We start from the raw sequence: 26194 nt of genomic DNA, 5'->3' as shown, positions 1-26194 counted from the left end.
CAGAAGGGGACCATTTGGGTTAATAAAACAAGCATATTGTGTCTATTACTCCCACCCACATTAACTTTGGGCCAATAGAAACTCTAAGATAAGATTGTGACACACAGCAATAACTTTATTATTTGTAAGTTGAAGCACTTGGTAATGGTAAATTTAAATATCTGGATCTGTTAGGACAATGCCAGTCTTGCTACTGTTCATTTTCTGAAAGCTTTTAAGATCAATTACTTGAAATGTAGGCTTCATAAATGCTGTCAAGTTGAGTCCAAAATACATGTTGAATAAAATCAACCTCTTTTTAAAAGGTAAATAAATGGTATTAACATTCAATAACATTGCAAATTTCCCCACTGTGGGACTCTTAAAGGATCCTCTCATCTTATCTTAACATGATTCAAATCGAAATGTGTTTCTGTTTATCATTATGAAACAGATTTGAAGTATTTAGGTTGTAAAGTTTTAGAATACAAATAGTTTCAATGGCATTTAACAGTACAAATTGTACAAATCTGTGTTACGATTATGACCTTAAGGGGTCCCTGGTCCAAATAAGTTTGAGAAAGCCTGTGCTACTATACCAAGATCAGGAATGAACCGTGAACCTTAAGCCAACATGGACATGCAAGTGCCCTGAAGAAAATGGACCTTGTGGTGCCATTGTTTTCTCAACTAGCCTAATAACATTATGTCCCCATACCCTCTCCTGTCTGATGGCCCACATTAAATAAATCATGAAGAATACTAATATTCTCAGTTTAACAGTGGAAGTCAGGTTGAGAGATTCACTTTTTACAGGAACATTCATCCTTTTTTACAATCTGGCCCAAATGATACTTTTCTGTCTTTGAACAAATGAGAGGGAGATAAATGTCTCGTATTTCCTCTTCTTTATTACCAAGTAAAACAGGTATTACATTATATTGATTTTTTTCCATATATTTACTTTCAAAATCTTTGGATGGGAAATTTACATGACATGTTTGCATATTCTGTGTCTAATGCAGTGAAAGGAATACAGCCAAAACAAGTTGTAGAAAAAATAAAGTCACAGAAAACCCTCCCGTATCGGAGGACTTACGTGTATGCTCAGAAATAAGGCAAAGAAAAACATAAGCATAATTAACAGAAATATTGTTCTTCTTAAATAACTGAAAGGACCGTATGATTTTTCTTCTTCTAAGAACTAAATGAAATATTACACCCAGGCCCAAACTGTGAGTCAACACATTAAAACATTCTATAAGATGAGATGTTCAAAACACATATCGACATGTGAACATGTGACATGAGCCCATGAATTGTTTTATTAATGGAAATTTAAGGTGTGTTTTGTGTGCAAGTCAAACACAGGAGAATGTCAAACACCTATATCAGATGCATGGAATGGGAATATCAATGAATACATGCCAAATTTATTGACAATGAGTTTTCTGAAGGTGCAACAACAGCAAAACAGAGAGTGGAGGTTTAAGTGAAGGCAAAAAAGTCTCCTCTCGTAGCACGATTATACAATAACACACGTATCATGACCTTATTGAGATGGATAAATTGGTATTGCATTGATAAGACTGGAATGGACAAATGCAGATTTCATGCGGCACCGTTTGGAGATATTCATCAACAGTAACACTTCTTTTTTTTTTTTTGGTACAAGAAACCCACATGTAAAACAAGAGATGAAGAGCGGTGGTGTCGTTACATATAGGACCTAATTCATCATGAGTGCTGACATCAATAAACCAAGAGACAACCACAGACACATCCATATGCCCAGAGAAATATTTGAAACATAGCTTTTTATGTACACTTTTTACACTTAAATATTGCTATTAGAAAATGATAAAACATTTATTCAACATGGTGGAAAAGGAAGAAAAATAAAACGGGGACATGAATAGTGCTGTCTTCTTGATAGACATTTCTTTTCATTACTCCGTGATGTCCCCAGTAATCCTCGTCAAGACCTCTATCAAAGATCACGGTCAAAGGAATTGGCCAAGTTTTTAAGCAGCATCAAAGGCAACTCCTACAATCAGTCAGCCCAGGTCCCCCTCTATAAACTCATTAAAGCTCCTTCTCAACCACCGTATGGCACTCGCGTCTGGCTCTGTATGCGTCTTAAGGCCCTTTCAGAAATAATATCTGTAACATTAACAGAATAAATGAACCAAACTCTTCCAGCGAAAGTAGCAGCTTCTGTTATTCACACCTTTTTTGTTACAAAATTTGACCGTTCACACACCAACCACAAATACCACTAAAGCCCTGTGATGTGGGAAAGTCGATGTATCTGAGCATTGCACGCGCCCAAAGTGGTAAATGAAATGCTTTTGTTTTTTCAGCAAGTCAAACCGCTGTAACTGATTTACTGACTCTGTTCACATGACCCGTTGACGGCAAAAATGCCATCGAAGTAGTGGTAAAGACTGCATGTGTAAAAGTATAGCATTACATATATGTGCTTCGATCCTGATCGCCAGATGGGACAAAATATGATTTTTTTTTTGCAAACGCATGAATGATATTTTGTAGAGAAATTATCAATTCAATTCACAGTGGCTTTATTGGCATGAAAGTTTCAAAAAACAATGTTGCCAAAGCATCAATATATTATATATCAATGAAAAAGTAATTTCATTCGAGCTAAAGAAAATCTATTCTTCTATTAACCACATAAGCGCTAGAGCTGCATAAGTAATCTAAATTGCATCAAAATCGCAATATTGCCGACTGCAATTTTCAAAACGCAGGAGGAGCAATATTTGTTAAAGATGAAATGTGTGTCAAAATACCATTTTAAATTAAATATTGTGGTGCTGCTGAGTTGTCCTGGTCTGCACATCATATTCCACAGACTTAAGAAAACATCTTTGTTTGGTACAGATCCCCGCAAAAATCACACTATAATCATTTGAATGTTCAATGAAAATTATGTGATAATAAAAATTATCATTCCGTCTAATATCAGAAATTATATTGCAATTGCAATATCAGTCAAAATAATTGCAATTAGATATTTTTTCAAAACCGTTCAGCCGGAATAAACGCAGAATAATAAACCTCACCTGTCAGGTAAGTAGGTAGTAGAATGGTATGCAGACACACCACGGCCACACATAAAGTATACTTTATAACATTTTGGGTCCATTTACCCGATTTTATGAAATTATGTTATATATTATGTTATTATAATATATTTATTGGCCGCTTGTTGGCAACGGAAACCAGCTGTGAACACAACACCGATATCATCCTTTAAGTTGATATGGTGAACATGTTAGCATTCATTTGGAGTCCTGTTTCTGGCCACCTCTCACCTTTCTACCAACTCCTGAAGGAAAGATCGGGCTTTATAGCTGCTAAATGTTCCACAATATTCGCCAGCTAGTTGCTAACTTTGACAGTGGGTTTATCTGAGGTATTTTGCTGAAAACAGCTGCCTGTTGCAGCAAAAAAAAGCGATGCTATGAGCAGTGAGAGTCAACCGAAACAGTAAAGTTGCTGTCTAAAAAAGAGTAAAACAATTAACTAAACTATTCGGGTGATAATTCTCTGTAGGTTTGTCACTATGAGCAACCTCGTTCACATAAAAGTAATTATGTGTTAATACAAAATATGAATTATAGCCATTTTAAATTTAAATTAAAAACTTTATGATTCTTTCTCTAATAAAAATAATTCATGTTCTTGCAAACAAAAGTTTTGAATGTGCTCAAAGTTCCCCATCATGCCATCCGGATTGAAGCACAATTATAATTCCATATAAAAAGCACCTTCAGATTAAGAGTGCTGATGTTAGTCCAGCGCTGCGGGTCATTTTTGAACTGTGAACTGACCAGTCGCCTTCAATCACAAGACTGATAGAGTGGGCTGTGACATTTCAACGGCTGTCTACACAGAAACATAAATTCTGCTTAGACAACGATAAAGATCGGTCACACATGGTGGGAAAGAAATCTGATTTGAGGTGGCAGTGTAAATCAGATAATACCATGGAACCTATAACTTATTGGAATACAACTGCAAAGCAACTCTATACTACACTTTTCTTTTTTTTACATTTTCCAGCCTTTTCCACCTTGTTTAAGATTGTTTTAATATTATAGAATCTATTCACATTATCTTTTACAGTGCATTTGCAATGACGACCAGTTAGACAAAAGGAACTGCAATGAATAAGGCTGGATCACCGTATGAATCCACAATTATGTCAACAAGAACAAAGAATCAGGGTTTCCCTATGTTTTACTCCATGTAAGCCCATAAGTGTTCCAAGTGCACAAAACTAATCGTTTGTATTTACTTGCATAAACTCAGCAGCAGTCGGTCTACTGAATATGATGTTATGAAGTCAGATATCATCTGTTATTCTGTTAAACCTCAACCATTATTTCTGATGGTTGCTAAAGATGAAGTTTCAAATGCACTAAACATGGGATGGATCCATAGTCTTCACAGTCAAAAGCCATTGATTCTTTTGGTTCCGTTCACAAACAGGTCCACTAATTATCCGCCAAATATTTCCCTGTGAAGCAAAAACGAAACATGTCAGAGAAGCGGAGAGGTTCGGACCGGAGTGTCACACACACAATCCTGGTACTCAAACTGACCTGCAGCAAATCTCTTCTTGATGAGCGATAGCCGGTAGCCGGTCCCAACCAGCTGGATGTCGCACCCCGACAGAGTGCATCCCTCACTGCTGAACTGGACTGCCAGCTGTGAGGGTTTACAGGGACCTTCTTTCATCTGGAACCGGCCCAGAAGAGCCCCTACTCCTGGGGGATACAGATACACTATTGAGATAGTATGTTACATGGTGTAGTAAAAGAATGAAACATAGTATATAAATCAATCCAAAACTAAACTTCTAACATGTAACTGAGATTTCAGTTCAGTCCAGTGACATAAGGGGAATATAATGAGACTGATTCTTTGCTATTTGGTATTTTTCAACCAGGGGCCTGTACTACGAAGCAAGTTCAACATACCCAGGGTATCTTGTAGTTATCTGGTTTCACTAACCCTAAGAACCGCGATCCCGCTAAACGGTCCTACGACGGTGGTTATCGACTCGGTAAATCAACCCAGGGTTCCTCAAATCTATGATATGAGCGTGTTCACATGAACGGGGCGGTGTTTGCAGCATGTGACCAATCACAAACATGGACAAGTCTACTGTCGGCAGAGAGGCATGATTTACAAACCAAGAGCAAACTATTAGACTAATATTAGACAAATGAAGAAGTTAAACACATAATCCAGACTAAAATGAACACAGTTGAAGCTGCCAAATGCAGGAAGGACAGCTGGCAAAAGAAAACACTGCTGATGTGTGAGTGTGTAAATTAACAGATTTATTAATTTAACGGAAATATTCAAAAGTCATTTATAGTGGTCTAAATGGGGCAGTGATATTATAAATAGCTTTCAAAATAGAATTGATGAATGGATTACACTTCATTATGACCTTTGGCATTGATGTGGCGTGTGTGACTATTTCAGCCTTCTTTCAGCTGCGTCCCCGACTCCGGCGTGTGCGAAACAGACTCGGGAGCAAGTAAAAGAATAAATATAAAAACATAATTCAAAGCGTTACGCACCCACATTACACAGCCAGCTGTCCTTCCTGTATTTGTTAGTTTATACTGTGTTGCTTTTAGCCTGAATTATGACTTAAACTTCTTCGTATTTGTGTAATATTATCATACGATCTGTATCTGTACGGTTAACATGACCTGCTCCGGAGCAGGTTAGGAGTTCAGCATAAGTTACCATGGCGATGTATCCCGGTAAGAAGTGAACCACCGTTGTAGGACGGAAAACCCAGGGTTAACTCTGAAGTTACCTCGCTAACCACAAATCCTGCTTCGTAGTATAGGCCTCTGGACCCTATTTTGCCATGTATTTGTGTCTAAATGACTAATGGCGACAACAATTTCTGAAACTGGTACAGTATTGAGGGAGAACGCTGTAGACAGCCGCTGCTCACAGGCTGCAACATGGTGCTATTGGGGCAAGCCGGCACCATCATTTATGTCCACTAAAAGTGCTTGTTTATGCCATGACAGGCTCTATTATGAGTGTCTGACTTTATGGAAAGAGTCTCGCTCAAGGAGAGGTCTCGTTCTGAAATCTGGTGAGGTGATGTGTTGCCAGAAGACAGCTGTGGAATAGTGGAACACATCCATGGTGGAAACACGAGCGACAGCCGGGCAGAGTTTGTTGTGTTGGAGTAGAGAAAGCGTAGCTTAGTGTTATCTAAAAGATGTTCAATGTCATGGCTGAATATTTAGATGATTTCAACAATGTGGATGAGGTGTTTGAATTCGATGGCCGCCCGTATTTATTTGAGCCCGAGTATACGGATATGTCCAGATTTCACAGCGATACTTCTCCTTGAGCGGGACTTGGACACAATAACAAACAGACCGGATCAAGAGAAAGGTAAGAAAAGTGTTCTATTTCTCTGTAGGGTCCTTTCCATAATGTTGTCAGACACTTATAATAACAATCTGAGCCTGTCAGTAGCAACAACAAGATCTTATCCCTCAATACTGGACCAATTAAAAAAAGTTTTGTCCCCATTAGCCTCTTAGACACAAAAACATGGGAAAATATGCTCCAGGTTGAAAAATACTGACGTAACCCTAACTAGAAGATTATCTAAGAACATAAATGAACACAAAAAAACACTCACCACCATTTTCAGATCTATGAGAGAGACTGGGGATTTTCCACTGTATCGTCTGCTGCTCTGGGTTCCTTTATGAGAAAGTAATTCCATATTATAGAGGACATGTTGCTGTCTGATATGCATGAAGTCCATGTCAACGTTAATACAGAAAAACTTGAAGATAGTGGTTAGACAGATGAAGTTATCTCTCCACTGTTGCATTTTTTAAAATGAAAAACATACATTTCAAATTTGCAACATAGCATTTAAACATCCCATGATTTTGGCAGAAGGCCCCTAGAGCCGGTTCTGAATGTAAGGAGTCCTTACCAGGTGCCGGGGGGGATCATGGCCTGGAGTTTGGCCATGCCTCCATCCACAGGAACCAGGAAGTTGATGTTGTGCAGTGGCACGGGTGCAGCCATGGCCTCTGTGTTGTATTTGTAGTCTATTCTAAGGTCGGTGTTGATGGCGTCGCCTCGCCAGCTCACCGCCAGGTTCAAAGGAGTGGACTGGATCCCGTCTGCCGACACCTGAGACACACAGGAAACACAAGACGGTGAGATATATGGATGGATAGATACTATAGTTACATCGACTAGATACATAGACAGATGGATGTTTGATACCTGATATTTGATCATGTCCACGTTGTAGTACGTCGCCTGAGGCTTCTGTTCAGCCACTTTTTTTAAATGGCTCATCAAGTTTGGCATATTTACCCAGAACTCCCTGGTGTCTGCACTGTCTGGTGTGGAATCACTGAGGAATGAGAGGTACATAGTAATGAGATACTTACAGTATATTGTGTGTGTGTGTGTGTGTTTGCCTGTAACAAACTGTTATTCTTACCAGCACAACAGCTGTGGGTTGGGGAGGACCTGCTCCAGTCGGCTGTAGTTGCTGATGCAAAAGGTGAGGATGGGTTGAGTTGGGTGGCTGGCAAAATGCCTGGTTATGCCGGCGGGGAAGGACAGCACCATCTCCCCTGTGATCTTCACAACACATCTGGGACAGAGGGAGTGAAGATGCAGATCTCAGAGATCACGCCAAACAAAAACACACACTCCAAGAATCCAGTTTAGTGTCAAAACTGAAGTGCAAAGTCGGTTTGTAGCTGCCAGGAATGTATTCACTTTATTAGTCCATAAAAGGCGGTTTCACAAGCCATAGTCCGTTTGGCTGGTTGTGAATCAGAGTGAAATTGATAGTTTGGGTTTGTTTTCTAACGATCGGACCAAATTAAACAATTAAGTTGCTGAGGGGCGTGTACGACGGAGCGAATTGATCTTTTTTGTCGCGAGAGCTGCCACTTCTATGCAGGGAATCGCGGACTTTGAGTTGCTGTCAAAGTTTTTTCACTTTGACTCAGCACTGATCTACTTTGCGCACAAAGCCCTTCTCCTTCAGTTTATCTCTAATGACTTTTTAAACGTCACTATTTTTGTTTAGCGTATTCTGTATGTTCTCTTCGGCCCAAATGTCATGCAAACATCGGACTTTCTATAGAAGTCGAGGTCAGTCCTCTCCAACTCATGTTAACCTGTCCTTTACCTGTTTCCATCTCAACACAAGCCCGCACAGGCAGCCTGCGTTTTTGGTCCACTTGGAAATGGTCCACTTCTCACAAGCGTTCTCGGACCGGTTGTTTTGATCCGTGCCAGAGTACGATTACTTTGCCCACAACTCATCTCAACTGCCCAAATGAACCGCACCAGAGTTTGATAAAAAAGGACTAAATGTTGGCTTGTGAAAGCGCCCAAAGAGACCCTTCATCTTGCTCAAAACAAAATTTCAATCAATGCATATTGGTCATTAGATCGGTAATGGTCACAGTGTCCAAAACAGGAAAATGTGGGCCTACTTGCTGGGGTCTGCGCCTTTGAAGTAGGCATTGATGGTTTCTGTGAAGGCAGCGGCCACTGGCAGAGTGTCCTGGGGTCCCATGGTGAGCGGACTGGGTCCTCTGGAGCATCCTGTTGAAAACACATACACACACAAAATACACTTAGAGTATGTCTATTATCTTGGCTCCTACCCTATATGCTCAAATGTCCAGCTTTGGGTTATACGCAAAGGATAGAGGAGTATAAAGCAAAAGAAAGCAAAACAACAATCCATCTAGAGACCAGATTGTAGGTTAGTGAGCAGGACATGGGACGGGATGGGCAGCAATATTCTGGCTCAGTGAACATGAACGTGGAGAGGACTGCAGGTAAAAGGAGGGCAGGCACTTTCAGCCCATGCACTGGTGGGACTACAGCAGCGTTCTGGCTCGACTCACCTTCAAAAGCTAAATAAAACCTGCCGTGGTCAAACCATACCAGAGGCTGTGAGGCCTCTGAGTGAGCAGAGACATGAGGAGGAGAGAGTCATGGAGAGGGACAAGACTGTGAGGCAAGGACAACGATGATGAGCAACAGACAACGTGGACACAGACTGAGATGTGAGGCTAAAAGAAAAACAGGAAGATGACTTGCTGGTTGTGTACCTGTGGAAATGTTGAGGTCCCTTCCTAAGGTTGGAGTGGACGCTGCACTATGTAAGGTGATGGAGGAGATGGAGGAAGAGCTCTCTGCTCGGGCCAAGGGAGCGAAAGGTGGGGGGCTGCCTGAAACCGGCGGACTGAAGGGCCGATTCTGGAGACAGCACATTTTATTTAAACAACAGAATAAACAAAGGAGAGGAGGGCGAACCGAGACAGAGGACACTTCACACGTACCAGGTCTGTGATTGGTTTCCCCGGGGGCAGCTTTGGTCGCGAGGACGGTCGAGGAGGAGGAGGCGGAGGGACCGGACTGCCTCGAGACTGAGGCGTAGCGGGACGAGCTGGGGACGAGGGGCCTACGGCACATACCAGTGTCTGTGGTTAGCACTGCCTTCAGATCACAGCGAGAGAGATTATCATTCAACATCAGCTCCAACATTTCCACTCTTTCACAGAGCCGGTACTGTATGCCCTCACCGGAATCGTGCTTTAGACCGTAACCTGTGACCAAAATTCAAGAAGAATTTGAAGAGCTGTTTGTGATATTTTACCATAATTCACTCCTACAATTAATTAAAAACATTCACCTCTTACGTCTAACTCTAACTCCATTGACATGGCCACACACTTGACCCTTTAACGTAGGTGGTCACTGAATGCTGCTGCTGAGAGTCCTATAATTCAATAAAGGTTTAACATGTGACGTCCGCTATCTATAATTACTAATTGTAGGTTAGTACATCTTTTTTGTATAACTGGAGTTTCTTTGTCAGTAGTCACCTTGTAATATGCAAGAGAAACAACAACATGTCCTGTGTTTCTTAAATCAGAAATATATATATATATATATAATTTTGCATCTGTCCCTATAATAAAGTTATAGGACGGATAATAAAGAAGTATGTGATCTTACAGAATTACATTGTTAAGGATTAGGAACACAGAGGCTGTTACCTTACAATCATACCACTAGATGTCAGTAAGAAACCCATTTACTTAACTGTTGGTTGGGTTACTTTGGATTTCTATAGTGTTTTGGTGAAACTGTAGGAGACAGGTGTTACTTTACATGGTAGTATTTACTGCACCTCCATCTTTGAGGGAAACAGTAGGTTTCTACGGTTTGTGCTTACGTCCATAGTTGCCGTCTGCAGGTACAAGAAATTAGATTGTAGCTAAAATAAGCATACAACTATAACTCCTAATATTGTATTTAAAATAAATACACAACTTGTGTTAGCATCATAATTAGTGTTTTCGTAGTCATGTGATTTTTATATTACATTACAAATAAAGCTTTGATCCGTGTTTACAAAACAGTATTAATTACATTACGTCGCAAACATTATGTATATTTCTTTTAGGGCAGCGTTATTGTAAGAACTCTTTCTAGAATAAGAGCTTTTATTTTCTTGTGTGGCCCTAACTAATAATAAAAGTTTATCTTAAAATGGAAGATAATTATAATTTTGTAATGTAATAAAGTACTCTGAACAGTTACATTAACCAGCAACTCTTACCTCAAAAGAGGTGTTACAATACCCATGATTTGATGATGAAATTATGGTATTCTTTCCATTCTTATAAGTTACAATAATAGTAGTTGGCATTTTTTATTACGTTATCAGTTAATTAAGTGTTACATCACTTGTGAAATCATTATTTCTGGTGATTCACTGGTATTAATATAATGTTGTTAAGCTATTCAGAATCAAGACGAAGTAGCAGGCTATATTATATTAGAATTTAACTCATTTTAGCACTCTATTAGTTGCTTGTGAAACTGCTTTGAAGAAAGCTTGCTACATAAAAAATGAGTCAGCTAGTCAAAATACCAAAAACAAAATCATAAAAATATAAATAATGTTTACTGAAAAACAAACAGCAAACATAAAAAGTGACTGCAGTTAATGAGATGGTGATGAGTGCTCTGTAGCTGGTTCAGATCACATCCCAACATCTACAGTAAGACAACGTAAACAAATGGCTGAGTGGCAAGACGACCTGCATTTCAAGCATCTCTGTGTGATCTTTTGGTGGAACTGATGGCAGCGTCATTCTCACTTCTTCAAGCTAAAGGACGCTCCAAAGTTTAAACACAATATTCCAATCATACTTTGTGTTCATGCAGCATGTAAACATTTAGAGGGACAGAGAGCAGAGTACTCACTGCTGCCTGGGCAGGGCCCTGGGGAAGACATGATAGACCTGTAGGTGGTCGGAGGGAGAGGAGGTGGCGTGCCCCTGAAGCTCGGGGTCAGCTCTCTGGGTGAACCCACAAAGTCTGGGATATCATCTCTCAGGTATGCTCCCTCTGGAGTCCTCTTTCCCCCCACGCCCCCCAAGACCAGGGGAGACGTGACTCCTACCCGAGGGGACGTGACTCCTACCCGAGGGGACCTCCGCTCCGCTGGCAGAGGGGGCACGGGGCTCATGGGGGCAGGGGACGGACAGTACGCCGCAAACTGCAGCACCTCCTCATCGATGGCCTCGTCGTCGAAGCACATAGGCGGCGAAATAGAGGGGGAGAAGTTAGGAGGCAGGGGAGGGGCCGGTTCGTCCGGAGGAGGAGGTCCGAGCACGATGGAAGGGGGTGATTCTGGCGGCGTGAAAGGAGGAGGAGACCCGGGAGAAAACGGCGGAGGCGAAGGCGGGGGCTCGTTTGGCGGCGGTCCTGGAGAGAGGCAGGGGGTGGAGGGCGTGGACGATGGCGTGTCTGGAGGAGGAGAGTCCGGTGGCGGAGGGGGAGCGGGCTCATCAGGCGGCGGGGGTCTGTCGCTGGTGAAAGTAACCCATCTGGGAGACAATGTTTCCTCGCTGGCGCGGGTGCCATCCGCGGGGCCGAACACGTCGTCCAGGTCAGGGGTCGGGGAGCCTCGGTAGGAGGCGGGGGACAGGACGTTCAGGTAGATGGGGGCAGACCTGCGAGCTGCCCTTCCATTGGGGAGATCAGCTGCAAAGAGTTTGAGGTAGCATTAGATCAATGTGGGATTTAACTGTGTGGTTGATGTACAACAGTGTTTTTATGAAGCTTATGCGTAAATTCTGTCAGGAAGACTAGGGGTGCAATCTCATTCATTCTGGGTTTCTCTCTCATGGGCTATTACTATGTCTTATGATTATGGGCGTCTCTCTTTTCAGTGACCAATCAGATCTTGCCATATCTCCCTAAACCAATCACATCGTTGCTGTCAAAAGTTTAAAACTGTTCTCCTCATCAGCACAAACTGATGCGACCCTCCACCACCCCATCACCTTCAGATTCGGATCTGCATCAATCTTTTCACTACCACCATCACCAGTGTCTAGACCCGGGGGAATAATCCTAATCCAACTACGGCATCACTTCCCCCTTACTATGTCACATTGGGTCTAAATCGCCAAAGACTGTTACTATTCATAAATTTGTGCACTTTGTAATAAATTACCATTCAATTCATACGAGTCTCTCCTGAAATATTTAAACTTACCTCCAGAGTCTGAAGAATAGCCGTAATGACTTCTTGATGGAATGTTTTTTGGAGGAAGTGGAGGAGGAGCTGCAACAACAAGGGTGACAGTTCAGGCCAGTTCAGCACAACATTTCAAATATGTCACTGAGGTTCATTCATGCCAGCTCACCCACCTCCTGTTGGGAAACTTCTGCTCAGCGGTGATTCTGAGCGTGGTCTCGAGTCTCCCCACACATCAGCAGGGACCACTGTGATTGGATAACGACAAAGAAACGTTAAACGTCACCTCTGTAAACTGCACTTTCTACATGACGTGCTCAGTATCGATTCATGTGATGTAACATGAATAGGGGACAGACCATCATATCTGGCGTATTTGGTCTCTGAAGGCAGCCCAAAAAAGGCAGGAACGTTCTGCGACAGCCTGTCACTGCAAGAAGAGACAAACAATCAAAAACAAGGTTATTCAAGGAACATCTGTAGAAGCAGCATTAACATACAGACTGAATAAGAGGGGTGTTCAGGTCAGTCAGTGGTCATTATTGCTAAAAGTATGACAGACCTTGGCGTATCAGGGGCAGGACTTGGTGTGGGGGTGGAGCGTCTCGGTCTGGCAATCTCTTCACCTACGAGAAAAACATGACACAAACTCAACTGTTGCTCTATTGCACTTGTATTTATTTATACTATCACAAAAAGCTTATTTATAATATATAATATTTATATATATCTAGTGGCGTGGTGTGTCAGTTGGTCCAGACTGAAATATCTAACACGTTCTCTTCCAAAAAAACATACTGCCGCTTTGCACGCCACTTGGCATCACTTTATTTTTGTCATTAAACCACTATAGTTAGGTTTAGGAAAGAACTACATGGTTGGACTTAAAACTACTGCATTTGTACAGTGAAAATGACTGAACGTTGTGAAAACGGGACACGAACGAACAGCTGATTGTACCGAATGTTGTGTTTGTTGGTGCTATCTAAATAGTGCTATTTGGCAAAAGATAGCATGCTAACACGCTAAACTAAAATGGTGAACACGATATACATTTTACATGCTAAGCATTAATATGTTTGCATTGTCATTGTATTTTTTTTTTCATTGCAACAATGCTAACATGTTTACAATGACAATGCATTGTCATTGTAAACATGTTGGCATTTTTTTGTGAGCAAAACTTGTTAGCAATAGGTGTACTTACAGGACAAATTCCTTTTTATCAGCCCCTGTAAAAGATAGAATCCAAAACAAAATATAAAATGAGGATACAGACAACATCTTGTGAAAGTGTACACCGTCTTAAATCATTGTTCCATTCAATTTTGAGATGTTTCTTTTTTTAAAAATGGATGTTTTAACTTCTGAGGCACTAATATAATATCTTAGAAAAGATCACTTTTGTCATGTCAAGAATATATATACATGTAAACAAATTGAAATGCATACATTTTACAGTATCATACAGTATCATATTTTTAACTTATCTTAATTTTGAGAGTTCAAACTACATCAGGATTGCCTTCGATGGATTATTCTTATTATGCTGTGTATCATTTTACTTTCTGCACTGCATTTTTCTTAAATAACAGATCAGACAGCAGAGATTAGGAAGTTGTGTTTTCAGGCTGCCGGCTGTTGAAACAGCCAGCAGATGGTGTAAGAAACTCACCGGGCTGCGTCTCTGAGACCAGCAAAAAGGAAGAGAGAACAGACCTGGGTCAGAGAGTGAGTGACACAAATCAGTCAAATGGACACCAACTAAAACAGCACACATTGCACCTCTTTACTTGCACCACAAAGCCTTCATAATGCAACATGAGCCATAACACCTCATGAGGACAATACCAGCATCACCTACGACCAACACGTTTAATGAAGCAGGTCGCTTTGGCATGTTAAGTTCTCCACTGAGACCAAATCAATAGATTTGTGAGTGTGTTATGTTTACTGTGCATTATGTAACACTTTGCCATACAGGTTCAAGTAAAGATGTAGCTAAACAAAAAAGTCAACAAAAAGAAGTGAGTTTTTTTTACGGCCTAGAAAGGACAGAAAGGACGCTGAGGGTGAGACAGAAACTGCATGCAGCCATGAAGGCAATTTAAAGGTGAACTATCACAGAGAGGGAAACTTTCTCAAGCATTTCCAAGTGAATTCATGCCATGCGATCCGTGTTGGTGGTGATACAGATGTGAAAATGAATGACAGACTTACCGGACTTCTCTTCTACGAGATGACAGCAGATAAGTGAGAAGAAACACAAACACAAAGAGGGTGTAAGACAGAGTTCAACGGCTGTTACAATATATATAAACTAGCAGCGTGTGTTGTTGCCTTTAGTACTGTGTAACAGAACAAGAGTGGTGATCAGCAGAGCGCTCACCAGAGATGGAGAGAGTGCCAGGCCGCCCACTGAGGCTTTCAGCTCGTCCATAGATGGAGGGACACACTTGGCACTGTCCGCCACCAGCGGCTTGATCTTGATTTTGAATTTCTTCTTGCTGTCCTCGTCGTCCTCGGAGTCGCTGGAGGAGAAAAAGTGCTTTGCTTTGGAAGCTGGTGAATGCTTGTCAAGGACAAAGTGGAATAATGTGAAACATGGAGGCTAATTCAATCTTCTACAGCATTTAAACATAACATATTCTTTTTAAATCTCTGTCTGCTGTGTCCCAGTTAACTGCATTACACCTGCTGTAACTGACACTCCTGCTCCGTCTCTGGCTAAATCATCCGGCTCAGGGGAAGTCTCTCTATGAATTCATTTCAAACCTATAGCCGCTGACACCTGCGGGAGCAAAAACTCAAAATACCAGTGAGCTGGGGGTCAGCTGTTAATGAGAACTGTGGCTCAGTGACAACTGGAAAGCCAATCTGAATGTAATGTGTCTGTCCGGCTGCCCTCCTGCTCCTTCCTGCAGGGACATACACATGTGATGAGGCAAGAGAGGGAGAGACTATTGATTTGGCCTATTTAATGCAGAGAAGCTCTCGTCCAATCAGTCACTCAGCCAAACAGGTCAATAGTTTTGCAGGATAAGAGTCCCACGACGGCTTCCTCTCTTCACTGAAAGGATATCATCGCCCTCCTCGCCGGGCCGGAGGCTGAAGCCCTCCTCGTCCACGTCAGGAGTGGCCTGGAAAAGAGAGAGAGGAGTAAAGGTGACAGTCACACTGTACAGTAACATCGCCACAACTCTTCCCCGTGAACAACTCTGCATATAAATGTGGATCAGATTTCACAGATGTCTTGCCAGAGACGGTCAGCTTCCTGGCCAGAAGCTCTTCTGCTGACTCACAGAATATTGCAGCCATCACTCTATTCGCACCATTTACTCAGTAATTTTAAACTTATAGCGTTGATTGCACACAGCACAGTGCAAGTATTTCATCACGGCAAAGCTGCAAAGTCGCTGCTTGGTTAGAAACATGGAGGAAGAAGGAGTAGTAGTGAGTAAAAGATGGAGTAGGCTGCGCATACTTACATATCTGTCCCAGTCAATCTCCCCATAGAAACCATTCGGGGCTCCATTGGCCTTTTTCTAGCAACGAAAGGGAGAAAAGACAGAATAATGAAAGGAGAACATCATAAAGCCTACGACAAGTAAAGTCAGTATTAAAAGGTCATTATCAATTTGTATAAATAAATGAGGAACAAATAACAGAATTTTCTTAAAGGAGAGTCTGGTTTGTTACAACTTGGGTTTTAATGTTGTAGTTTTGGTCATTATTCGTATCGGTAAAAGTGAATTGTGGTAAAATTGCTAAAAATATGTAGGACAGGGCAAGAAATATGAGCATTCGAACTAAGTGACAGTTTTGCTTAAAAGCCCATGTTATTCTAACATATTTGGAAGAAAATCCAAACAGTAAAATCAGTACCCAAACTGTCGGTTGTAATCATCCATTACAGAGCCCGACCGATACAGGATTTTTGGGGCCGATGCCGATTCCGATATCAGGGAGTAAAAAAACTCAGATATCAATACTATATCGGGTCATAATGTGCGTCAGCGATCTGTGCACAGTCAGGGCATTAGCAAGACACACGGTGGGCCTAAGCCGTGAAGACTCCTCACCCACTGTCTGCTCAGCTGAGATGCACTCTGCCAGCGGAGTATTGTACCGAGAGGCAAGGCCCACATTTCCCATCGTGCCTGCTTAGTCCAGAGTGCTGGACTGAGTAGTTTAAATTTGCAGTTTTATGTTCCAAAATGAAAATGTTGCTTTTGTAATGTAATGTGTCTGTTCAGAACATGGTGGCTTATGTTGGTGATTTTTAAGCTAGTTTATAGTTATAAGTTTTAGTGAGGTGGCTGTTACATTTATTGACACCAGCTGTATTTTGCAAGTAAGTTAATGGGCTTGTCGTCTGCGTTGTATTACATAGAGTTGATGTTGTTGGTAGTTTCTTTTGAAGCTTCAAGCCCCAGTGTGCTGAGAAATACACTACTGGCAAAAACTTCAAGATAACAATATTAAAGATAGGGTCGACAAAGTTGGAAAGCTAGCATAATTTGAAAGTAGCATTGCCTCAGGAGCTCCATCTAAACCGCTTTGAGTTCTGGCTGGTGCACGCCAAGGCTAGATTACGCGGAGGGAGGCAGGGAGGCATCTGATTGGTTCTTTCCAAGCGGACCGCAAGGCAGTGATTGGTAGACGTTTTTACAGGATTACAGCAGCTACAGATGACGGCTCTTTTCCGGTCCTTTTTCAGAGCTCATCAGTAATGGATCGCTGTCGGGGTGTAAAGACCATTTCAACCAATATAACAAATAGTGTATACTGGAGAACATCGTCAACCCGGCCTTTAATGTGCTACCCAAACATTGTTATTGAATCGCGTGACCGATAAATCGGTTGACCTATCATAGATGACGTAGTTGTGTGCAATGAGGGATTATTACCGATATTTCAGACGGACTCACTTTAGGTTTTGCCTCCAAATAAAGTGATTTAGATCAAATGTTGTCAGATTGTCTGACTTCTTGTGTTTCTTGCCTCGTCAGACTTTGTTGTCGTGACGTTGCCGCGTTTCCAGATCTGAGCAATTACTGCGGTGAGTACAAAGTTATCATAGCGGAATATGGCGGTAGTACGTAACAATGTCCAAAGTAAAGAATGATTTCATTCGTTAAACAGCACTTTATCTTTACACATTCTGAGCAGAAGAGAGAGAACAGAGAGGAAACTTCACACATCTTCACTGCAAATTTTAAATGTACATACATTTCCTTTCTTTCCGCTTCCAGCTCCTTCTTTGTCAGGTGAACTCCTGTTTGAAGCAACAAGGAAGAAAAAAATAATTATATCATGAGACTGATGCCAATACAATATCTGAGGTTTGGTACTGATTCAATCTTACTTTGACAAATATAAACGTTATTTTCTACAATAACCCTTTCTTTCATTTAACAAAATATGTCAAAACACTCAAATGTGAAATGCTGTCAAAACACAAACAGCAGTACAAGATCCTTCCCCTCAATAAAATAGTCTAAAATAAGCAAAATTCTCATCAGAGAAAGAGTCAAAACAGATTACATATCTGACCAAACATTCAACATTTTACAGTTTTTGATACTCAATGCAAGAGACACAATTCACATTATCAAACTGATGCCTTTTCAGGCTGTTTTCAGAGTTGGGTGGTTTGCAAAACTCTACATGTTAATTGTGTTACGCGTCTGAGCAAACTCACGCTGCATCTGTTTCCTTGTCTCTCTTTCCTAAGCCCAGGGCTCTCCTGGTTCGTTTTTTCAGTCCTAGAGCAGAGAGAGAGAGAGAGAGAGAGAGAGAGAGAGAGAGAGGGAGAACAACATCATGAAGAATTAATTCAATGCTTTAGAGGCTAATATAAAGTTAACTGTCTTGTCATTAAAATGCACTTAAAAGCAAATAACACAAAAGAGTAACAGGCTGATGGACAGTGACTTGAGGATGAACCTGTCCGAGTGGATTCACAGGAAATACAGTGAGCCCCAATCAGTTGATATCAATTAACGTATTGATTGGGGACAAAAACATCCTGCTGCCATCTGGAGAAAGCCTCCACATGAAATGAAGCAGCACAGACGCAATCCCCTTAAGTGTCCCCTCCCTGACTGTATAAAATGGAGAGAAAACACGAGCAAAGGTTGATCAATGTGTCCACTTCATTAGTGAGATTCAAGGGAGAGCGGGGAGAGATCTACTATACGGCAGCAAAGCGTCAGCCAGACCGGGTGCCAAGACCCCTGCAGCACTGACGGTTGGCACCGTGCAGGGCTCGAATCAGGACGACTGGGACGACAGACAAAAAGGACATCGTTCAATGCTTACAAAGATACATGAATACATATTTATTTTTACTGATTGTTTAAGTCATTTTTAAAGTAAAAATCCCAAAGCTGTTTATGGCCTCCCACATATTTGCTTGATTTTCTGTATTTCATCTGGTGGTACATTCTTTAAGCTTTTTTTATATTAAAATTAATTTCTGATAGCGGTTGCTGTAGTGGATGCTGATTTAGTCTTTTAAGTCAGAAAGACTAATGAGAGAAATGCTGAATAAGAGATTGCATTGATGAGTAGCAGAAACTAGTGGAACAAAGGCTAGCACGGATGTGACATAATTACTTTGGCTATCTATTAGTTTAGCGTGTTAGTATGCTAAAGTACTGATGTTTACCATGTATGGTTGTGGTATTATGGTGCCTTCAAATGAAACTCGTGAACTCTTGTTTACAACATGAGAAGTCGTGTACACGATATGCTTGACGTTCAAGTTGTACCACAACTTACGAGGTCGTGAATACGACATGAGGGCGGGGTTCATATGGGCTCAACTCGTGAACGCGGTGAACACAAACCCATTTGAAGGCACTATTAGTTTAGAGACATTTCTTTGGATACAAAATTCGTCCAGCTCGTGTCGCTAGATGAAAAGTCAAAAGACCACCGAAGTCGGAAGTCTTCATCCTCTGGAGATTGTGAATGTCGGTACAAAATTTAATGTCAATCTTTCCAATAATCGTTGAGATATTTCAGTCTGGACCAAAGTGTTGGGCCGACAGATCAACTGACCACAGACAGACGAACATTTCCAACCATTGACTCATGCCGCTAGCGTAGCTAACAACAGAAAATGATGAACTTTTTGGAGACTTAATGAAGCTTAATGAGTTAATTGACATTGACAATCCTCCTGGTTCCTTCAGCTTAAAGTGATAGAAGAAAGAACAGATTCGTAGAACACAAGATACTGCGATAAAATAACCAACAGCTAAATCACTAAAGTTGAATTTTAGATGTAAAACATCTTTTTTGTTTTGCTTTTTTCAAAAGAGACGAGTATTGGGTTTGCATAACAGTGTTATAGAAGACGAGAGAGCACAGTTAATTCTCACATCCATGCGAGAGCAACAGGGATCACGTGATGGACAGTTGGGTGGATGAACATTTTGTGCTCTTCAGAGGCAGCTCAGTTTGTGTTCTTCATTATTCATCATCTCTTTCTGTAATTTGTGGGCTGTGTTTAAATACACGAACACGCTGAACATGCCCTGCAGACATTTTGCATTGTTGATGGCTCATATATTTCAATACAGCGTCCTGTTGTGTTTTGAGAGTCTGTTGAGAGGAAAAGTAAATCAAACTGACTTCGTAATAAAAATAAATATCGACTCATTGATTTAGTGAATCATCACGCTCACATTGAAATCCTGATAATAAGACTGATGAATACTATAAATGTGAAGGACGCTGGACTGGTGCTCAGTTGGGGCGAAGCTCTCCTGGGTAGTGAAGGGCATGTCAGGGCCTGTGATGTATTAGCAGCTAGCTGGGCTGCTCAATAGCACAGATTATTCCTGCATCACAGCTCTTTATCAGTGCAGACAGCTCTGAACAGCGAGCCCTCTGTCCACTCCTAACCTGCACGTGTCTTGTGTGATAAGGAGAAAAAATAGAGACTCAATCCTGTTCTGTTATTACTACGTGACAAACTTGCTGAACAATCTGATACATAGTGAGGGAGCACAAGCAGACCGGTCAGATTGCTGCTTTTGTAACCCATTTACAAAGTTTGCCTGAGGAGAGCCCTGCAGTGCAACACTCATTAAACGGTGTAATTAATGATATAAGCTGTAAAATAGTTCAAGCTGTAGTAGGCGAGATTGGAGCAAATGTATATATATTCTTATAAAACGGTTGCTATATCGTGACAGTAGTACATACAAAAAAATCATGTTCCTCTGTGTCCTCCGGTGCTCCTAACGGCATCTGCAAGATTTCACAGACCGGAGGAAAACAAGCAGTAAGAGCTGATCTGAGTCTGGTCTGCTGTCCAGCTGCCGTCTATGAGAGCCGGCTGTCAATCACTCGCGATCAAACGGTCAAACTAGGCAACGCTGATCAAATATGAATCAATATTATGTTACGGTAATGCCTATTTCTCACCTCAAATGTCTTCAGAATCATCTTGTAGTGCACGGTTTAGCTGTAAAATGAGAACGTTTGTGACGCCGCCATTGTGAAATCTGGTGAAGGAACGTCAAGTACCGCTTACATGATCGGTGCACAGCCAATAGGAACGCTCTCTGTCAATGACCTGACCTGTCATTGGTCAAAGTCTCCTGTCACGGGCTAGATTTTTTAAAGACTGAAGACAGAGCCATGAGGAGAAGTCTAGTTATCTTTCAGAACACTTGAATTACAATATGTCAAAGGTTATTATGGCATTTTTGCCCAATGATGCCAAAAATATACTGCCTACTGCCACTTTAATAGAAACGATGTTTGGACACATTACCATAGGGTGATGTCGCGTGTTACCCTGCTAACTACAAATGGCATATACTTTACGTTACTGCTGACCATCAGTATCAGTAGAGCATAACGTGATGTACCATCGCTCTTTACTACAGCAGCATCATTACACTTTCAAATGCATATCCTCAGGCTTTCAGACATATGCAAAAAAATGTTGGTGAAACAGTTGTTTAGACCGAGTCCCACATTTCTAGAAAGCCATTTGTCCCCATCCATTTCACTGTGGTATGAAATTCACCTTAACACTCGACCAAGATAAGAAGTAGTCTTTTGTACTGAATGTTCAAATGTTTCTGGGAAACCGAACAGGAAACTTTTTAAATCCCCATCCCAAAAAAAGGTTGTGCCTGCACACTGACTCCAAACTTTTTCATGACATCCAACTTTCTTACTTTGAGAAAAATTCTTAACTCAAGGTCCACTTGGTAGATTTCTTTCAGCTGCATCTTGTAGTCTTAATTAGCAGAAAGCTTCAGAAGAAATCTGGTAACTGATGTTAGATTTCTTCCAGAGTTTTCAGCGGCATCTGGTGGCCTTCATCAGTGGATGGAGTTTACAACTGAGCAAACAGCACATGCAGATGAAGGCTACCAGATGCAACTGAAAGCTCCAGAAGAAATATTGCAAGTGGACCTTTTTTTTAAACTTTTATTACTAAGGTCAAAAAGAACCTTAAAATTCAACTTTCTGACTGTTTGTCCTCTAGGTTTGGTTTTCTGAAAAGCTCATTAACATCACTCTTTTTTAGCAGCAGACTCTCAAATATCTGATGATGTAGCATCGAACACATATCTGAACAAACCAGCGAGAAGACGTCTTAAAACAGTCCATTCTGTCACTGCTTCAGAAGACTGTGTCCCTCAGTTAAGCTGTCAGTTATCCATGCTGGTTGTCAGTTGTGCATAGGTGTGAAAAGTCTTTACACACCTACCTCTGCCACAGCAACACTGCCTGCTTAACAACACCATGCCTCCGTTGCCAGCGATAGAGAGGTGGTTTAAATCAAAGAAGAAAGACAAAAGCAATGCAACCAAGGCTGGGACCAACTAGTTCCGAACAATGCTTTGCTCAGTGCTGATACACGTTGCATGCACTCCAGTGCAACTACCCGTAGAGGTACCTGTAAGTACAGTATTTTATTTTCTGTATTGTTGATATGACCTTTATTCTATTTTTAATTTGATAGTTTGAAACTGTAGAATAGCATTGTGTGTGTTAGCTCCCCATAATAAGCATCTACCAACTAAACCTCAGCTTTGGCAGCTGGCAAACAAACAAAATGGCACATTACCACCACCTGCTGATTCATACTTATAATTCATATTATACTGTAATTTCACCCTTTTCTATGATGTCTAGCTTCTCAGCCCACCTTCTAATTGGCTTTACGATGTGGTCGGATGATGCATTGTGCATCCTTTTGTCTTTTTAAGTGTTCCCTGCAATGCATTGCTTATCTCAGGGAGGTTTCAAGTGTTGACGAGTTGATTTTAATACAGTTCTGCCATTAACGGCATCAAGAGGCTGACTGGAAAGAAGGACATTAATGCAACACCGTATGCCATGCTCTGGTAAATGGTGTTGCTTTAATGTAAAGTATGTATTATTTGTAGTTACGGGACTGAAACATGCAAAAACACCAGTATGGAGTCAATGTCAATCCACAGTCATATAAATTTACAGTTCTTAAAGGGGTCGTTTGCACAAATTTCAAAGACTAAGATGATTATTTCACACTGTCTAAGTCAGGGCTGCCCAAAGTGGGGCCCGCAGGCCAAAGTTGGCCCGCCATAAGGTTCGATTTGGCCTGCCAGATGTTAGCGAATTGTAGGCGAGGTTCGTCGGCGATCCCGACCAACTTTACTGTCTTTCGGAGGCTGCAGCTCTTTTAGAGCTAGAGTGAAGATACTGGTATCATATGAAACTAGCAAACCTAAGGAATCCATTGGTACGTGTCATGTTAGCTTGTCGGGAAGGAGGCAAAAAAACGCTCCAACGTTAGGCTAAATTTTGGCGAGGAAAAACTGCCATGGCCATTTTCAAAGGGGTCCCTTGACCTCTGACCTCAAGAGATGTGAATGAAAATGGGCTCTATGGGTTCAAACGAGTCTCCCCTTTACAGACATGCACACTTTATGATGATCACATGCAGTTCTGGGCAAAAACATGTGGCTTATTTGAATGCATTATAAATGTGTTATTTACGCCTATTCTAAAAATGGTGTATTTGAATATTTCTGCATGCTGGGGTCCCTAAACTGTCTAAGAATTGCATAAATTGGGTATCACTGGAATGAGCCCAGTTGTATTCAGCAGGTGGGTTTTAAGGGGTTTACTATGTAAAAGCTAAAAGAATATTTAATTAGGGGAACTTGTACCATTTTGCATCTTAACAATACAACACAGTAGGTGTTCGCTTTTGGCCTGTGGCCTCCCAATAAGTTCCAGTAGTGGCCCTCCAAGAGAAAAGGTTTGGGCACCATTGGTGTAAGTAGTCTAGCATTATAAGCCATGTTCTGGAGATATTACACTAAATAATGTTGTTACAGATATGATAAAACCCACATGCTACATAAACAGAAAGGCTGTCATTGCAGCACATGTACTGCAGTCTGTTTGAGTCCACGTACTGAATGTCACTAACTACACCTGACAGCTTACACTGTGTGATTAGCAATGCACGTGTAGCTAAGGAAGAGCTATGATGAGCATGTGACATCTGCGTTGTGTTGTGTAGCTCATGAACTGAGAGTACAACATCATGGTAGGCTGACTGCAGGCCTTTTGCTAATAATAGCCAACTTCCATTACCACGTTGGCATTAATGGATGGTAAAGGCCCAGCCTCTGTCATAGAGGGTTAGATCTATGATTCAGCTCCTCCATCATAAATTATGATTACCTCATTCCACCACTGTTAACTTTGGTTACAGCATCCTGTACTTCACTTTATGCAATAATGCATGGATTAAGCATCACATGTCCTATCGGCATGATATTATAGTATGCACTGATAGCAGCAGGGGTGTGAATGAGTGCAGCTTCCTGGACACCTGAAATACATATTTATATGATACAAGTGAGTGTGTTACTGAAGACAGATCTATAATGTGCCCATGCACACAGAGACATGCACACACACACACACACACGTGTAAACACACACAAACAACAGGACATTAGCAAGTGCAAAGCTACACTGCTCTTCCTTCCCAAATCCACACCTCACTTACCTCTCAGCTTTCACATAGATTTCCTCTCAATCTGTCACAAACAACGTCACACACACTCACAAACGACATTATCACACTGGTCATGCATGTAGCTCAGCTCAGTGGTCCTCACGGTACGACAGATCACATCACTTGGATTCACTATAGCTTTAATGGCCCAGCAGGACACAAGAGGGCAGGAGGAGGACGCAGAGGGGGGGAAACATGGGAAATAAAGATCATTCACCTTGCATCATGACTGCAGATGTTCATCCTATGTTGCAGGCGGACAGAAACTGAGAAATCCAGCCGGTCAAAGGATGCCTGGGCAGGGCATAGCTAATTCTGCACAGCTCCCCAGCGAAGCACGATGTTGATTCCCTCCACCCCCAAGGGCCCGACTCCCAGACACCCGCACAGGGAGGTGGGATGGGGGGAAAGAGCTTAAAGGCAGCAGCAGCAGTGGAGGACACAGTGAGAAGAGACACCCGAGGAATATGCAGCAAATCGGGGGATGGAGGGGGTCCTCCTCTCCGTGTGCACGTTAGGCCCCGGCCGCCCGAGCAGCACCGACACACGCCATCTCTGAGAGGGGGGATGCTGAGGAAAGGCAGAGGAGAAAAAAAAGCAGAGCGGTTCAGAGAGAGAGAGAGAGGTAGAGAGACGCAGAGAAAGACTGGGAGAGAGAGGGGAGGAGGGAGGGAGTGGGAGGCTCGCTGATGTCACATCTGCACTAAACCAATCCCTGCAACCATGGTCACGTGGCTGCTGTCCCCTGATAGCACCTCTCGGCTTGCCTCGAGCAGACACTCTACAGCCATCTGCATACATATTATACAAGGTCTCACATAATATAATGCACTATTTGAGAAAAATATTTCTTAAATTAAAATCAGTCTAAAAATATTGAATGTGCTTTAAAAAAATATATTGTAGATTTCACTATATCTGTGTTTGTTAGTGAGCATTTTTGTACAAAATGTGATTGAATGTCTATTTCTATTTTTGGACAGCTTTACAGGACAGCGAGGAGCGAAAGATAAATGCACAAATCCAAAAAGTGGGACGAATGCATCACTCACCCACAGACATACAGACAAACACAGGATCAAAATAAGAGGTCAGGCACCGTTAAAAAGCCTTAAGTCTCCCCTCTCAAGTCTTTTGTTGGAATCATGAATGGACTGAAAAACAGAAGAGGAAAGATTATTCCATCAGTTTTTGGTCAGTTACTGAACCACATGATTTTGTCCTTTAGTGAGCGACAGATAAAAGCTCTGATGAAAGGGCCTCAGGTAAAAGGAGTTCAGCAATATACAGTATACTGTATGCTGGGAGACCATGCAGTGCTTTTTATACAAACACTCTACAACTAAAAGGGGACCAGTGAAGGGAGGAAATAACGGGAGTAATACTGTTTATTTTTCTGATCTTGTTAAGAGGTATTGCTGTAATGTTCTGGACTATTGTGGAGGTTGAACATATAAAGTAATATGACTTGTTTGGATATGACAGCATGAATATGCATAACTCACAGAAACAACTACTAAAACGTT

General features: G+C 41.6%; 1 protein-coding gene across 3 annotated transcripts; it reads right to left on the bottom strand.

Moving 5' to 3' along the window:
• Window positions 1–2916: 2916 nt before the first annotated feature.
• On the bottom strand, window positions 2917–25340 carry LOC141776806 (SH3-containing GRB2-like protein 3-interacting protein 1). 3 transcript variants are annotated; one of them, XM_074650617.1, is made up of 23 exons: window positions 24886–25340; window positions 18318–18381; window positions 17846–17891; window positions 16102–16158; window positions 15696–15753; window positions 15003–15178; window positions 14834–14845; window positions 14289–14300; window positions 13821–13845; window positions 13176–13239; window positions 12973–13043; window positions 12787–12861; window positions 12632–12700; window positions 11332–12114; window positions 9396–9517; window positions 9165–9312; window positions 8538–8649; window positions 7526–7681; window positions 7303–7435; window positions 7004–7206; window positions 6698–6762; window positions 4611–4775; window positions 2917–4525 (listed from the first exon to the last, which is right to left on the bottom strand). In XM_074650617.1, exons 1-23 carry the CDS (start codon window positions 24893–24895, stop codon window positions 4503–4505), a joined length of 2649 nt encoding a protein of 882 aa, XP_074506718.1. In that variant the 5' UTR covers window positions 24896–25340; the 3' UTR covers window positions 2917–4502. The 3 variants fall into 3 exon arrangements, with proteins under 3 accessions (XP_074506718.1, XP_074506716.1, XP_074506717.1); XM_074650615.1 differs by lacking the exons at window positions 15003–15178; window positions 15696–15753; window positions 16102–16158; ... (1 more) ...; window positions 18318–18381; window positions 24886–25340 and having other exon boundaries at window positions 4611–4793; window positions 14289–14845; XM_074650616.1 differs by lacking the exons at window positions 15003–15178; window positions 15696–15753; window positions 16102–16158; ... (1 more) ...; window positions 18318–18381; window positions 24886–25340 and having other exon boundaries at window positions 4611–4772; window positions 6701–6762; window positions 14289–14844.
• Between the last annotated feature and the right edge of the window lie 854 nt (window positions 25341–26194).

Source organism: Sebastes fasciatus, chromosome 11 (genome assembly GCF_043250625.1).
Source record: "Sebastes fasciatus isolate fSebFas1 chromosome 11, fSebFas1.pri, whole genome shotgun sequence".
NCBI lineage: Eukaryota > Metazoa > Chordata > Actinopteri > Perciformes > Sebastidae > Sebastes > Sebastes fasciatus.
This window is presented reverse-complemented; position numbering and strand designations above follow the sequence as displayed.

Coding starts and splice junctions, on each gene's coding strand:
- LOC141776806 (XM_074650617.1), bottom strand. Junction 13,240..13,820: donor GATAAAAAGGAATTTGTCCT/GTAAGTACACCT, acceptor TTTTTCTCGTAG/GTGAAGAGATTGCCAGACCG. Junction 13,044..13,175: donor CCTGCCCCTGATACGCCAAG/GTCTGTCATACT, acceptor CTCTTCTTGCAG/TGACAGGCTGTCGCAGAACG.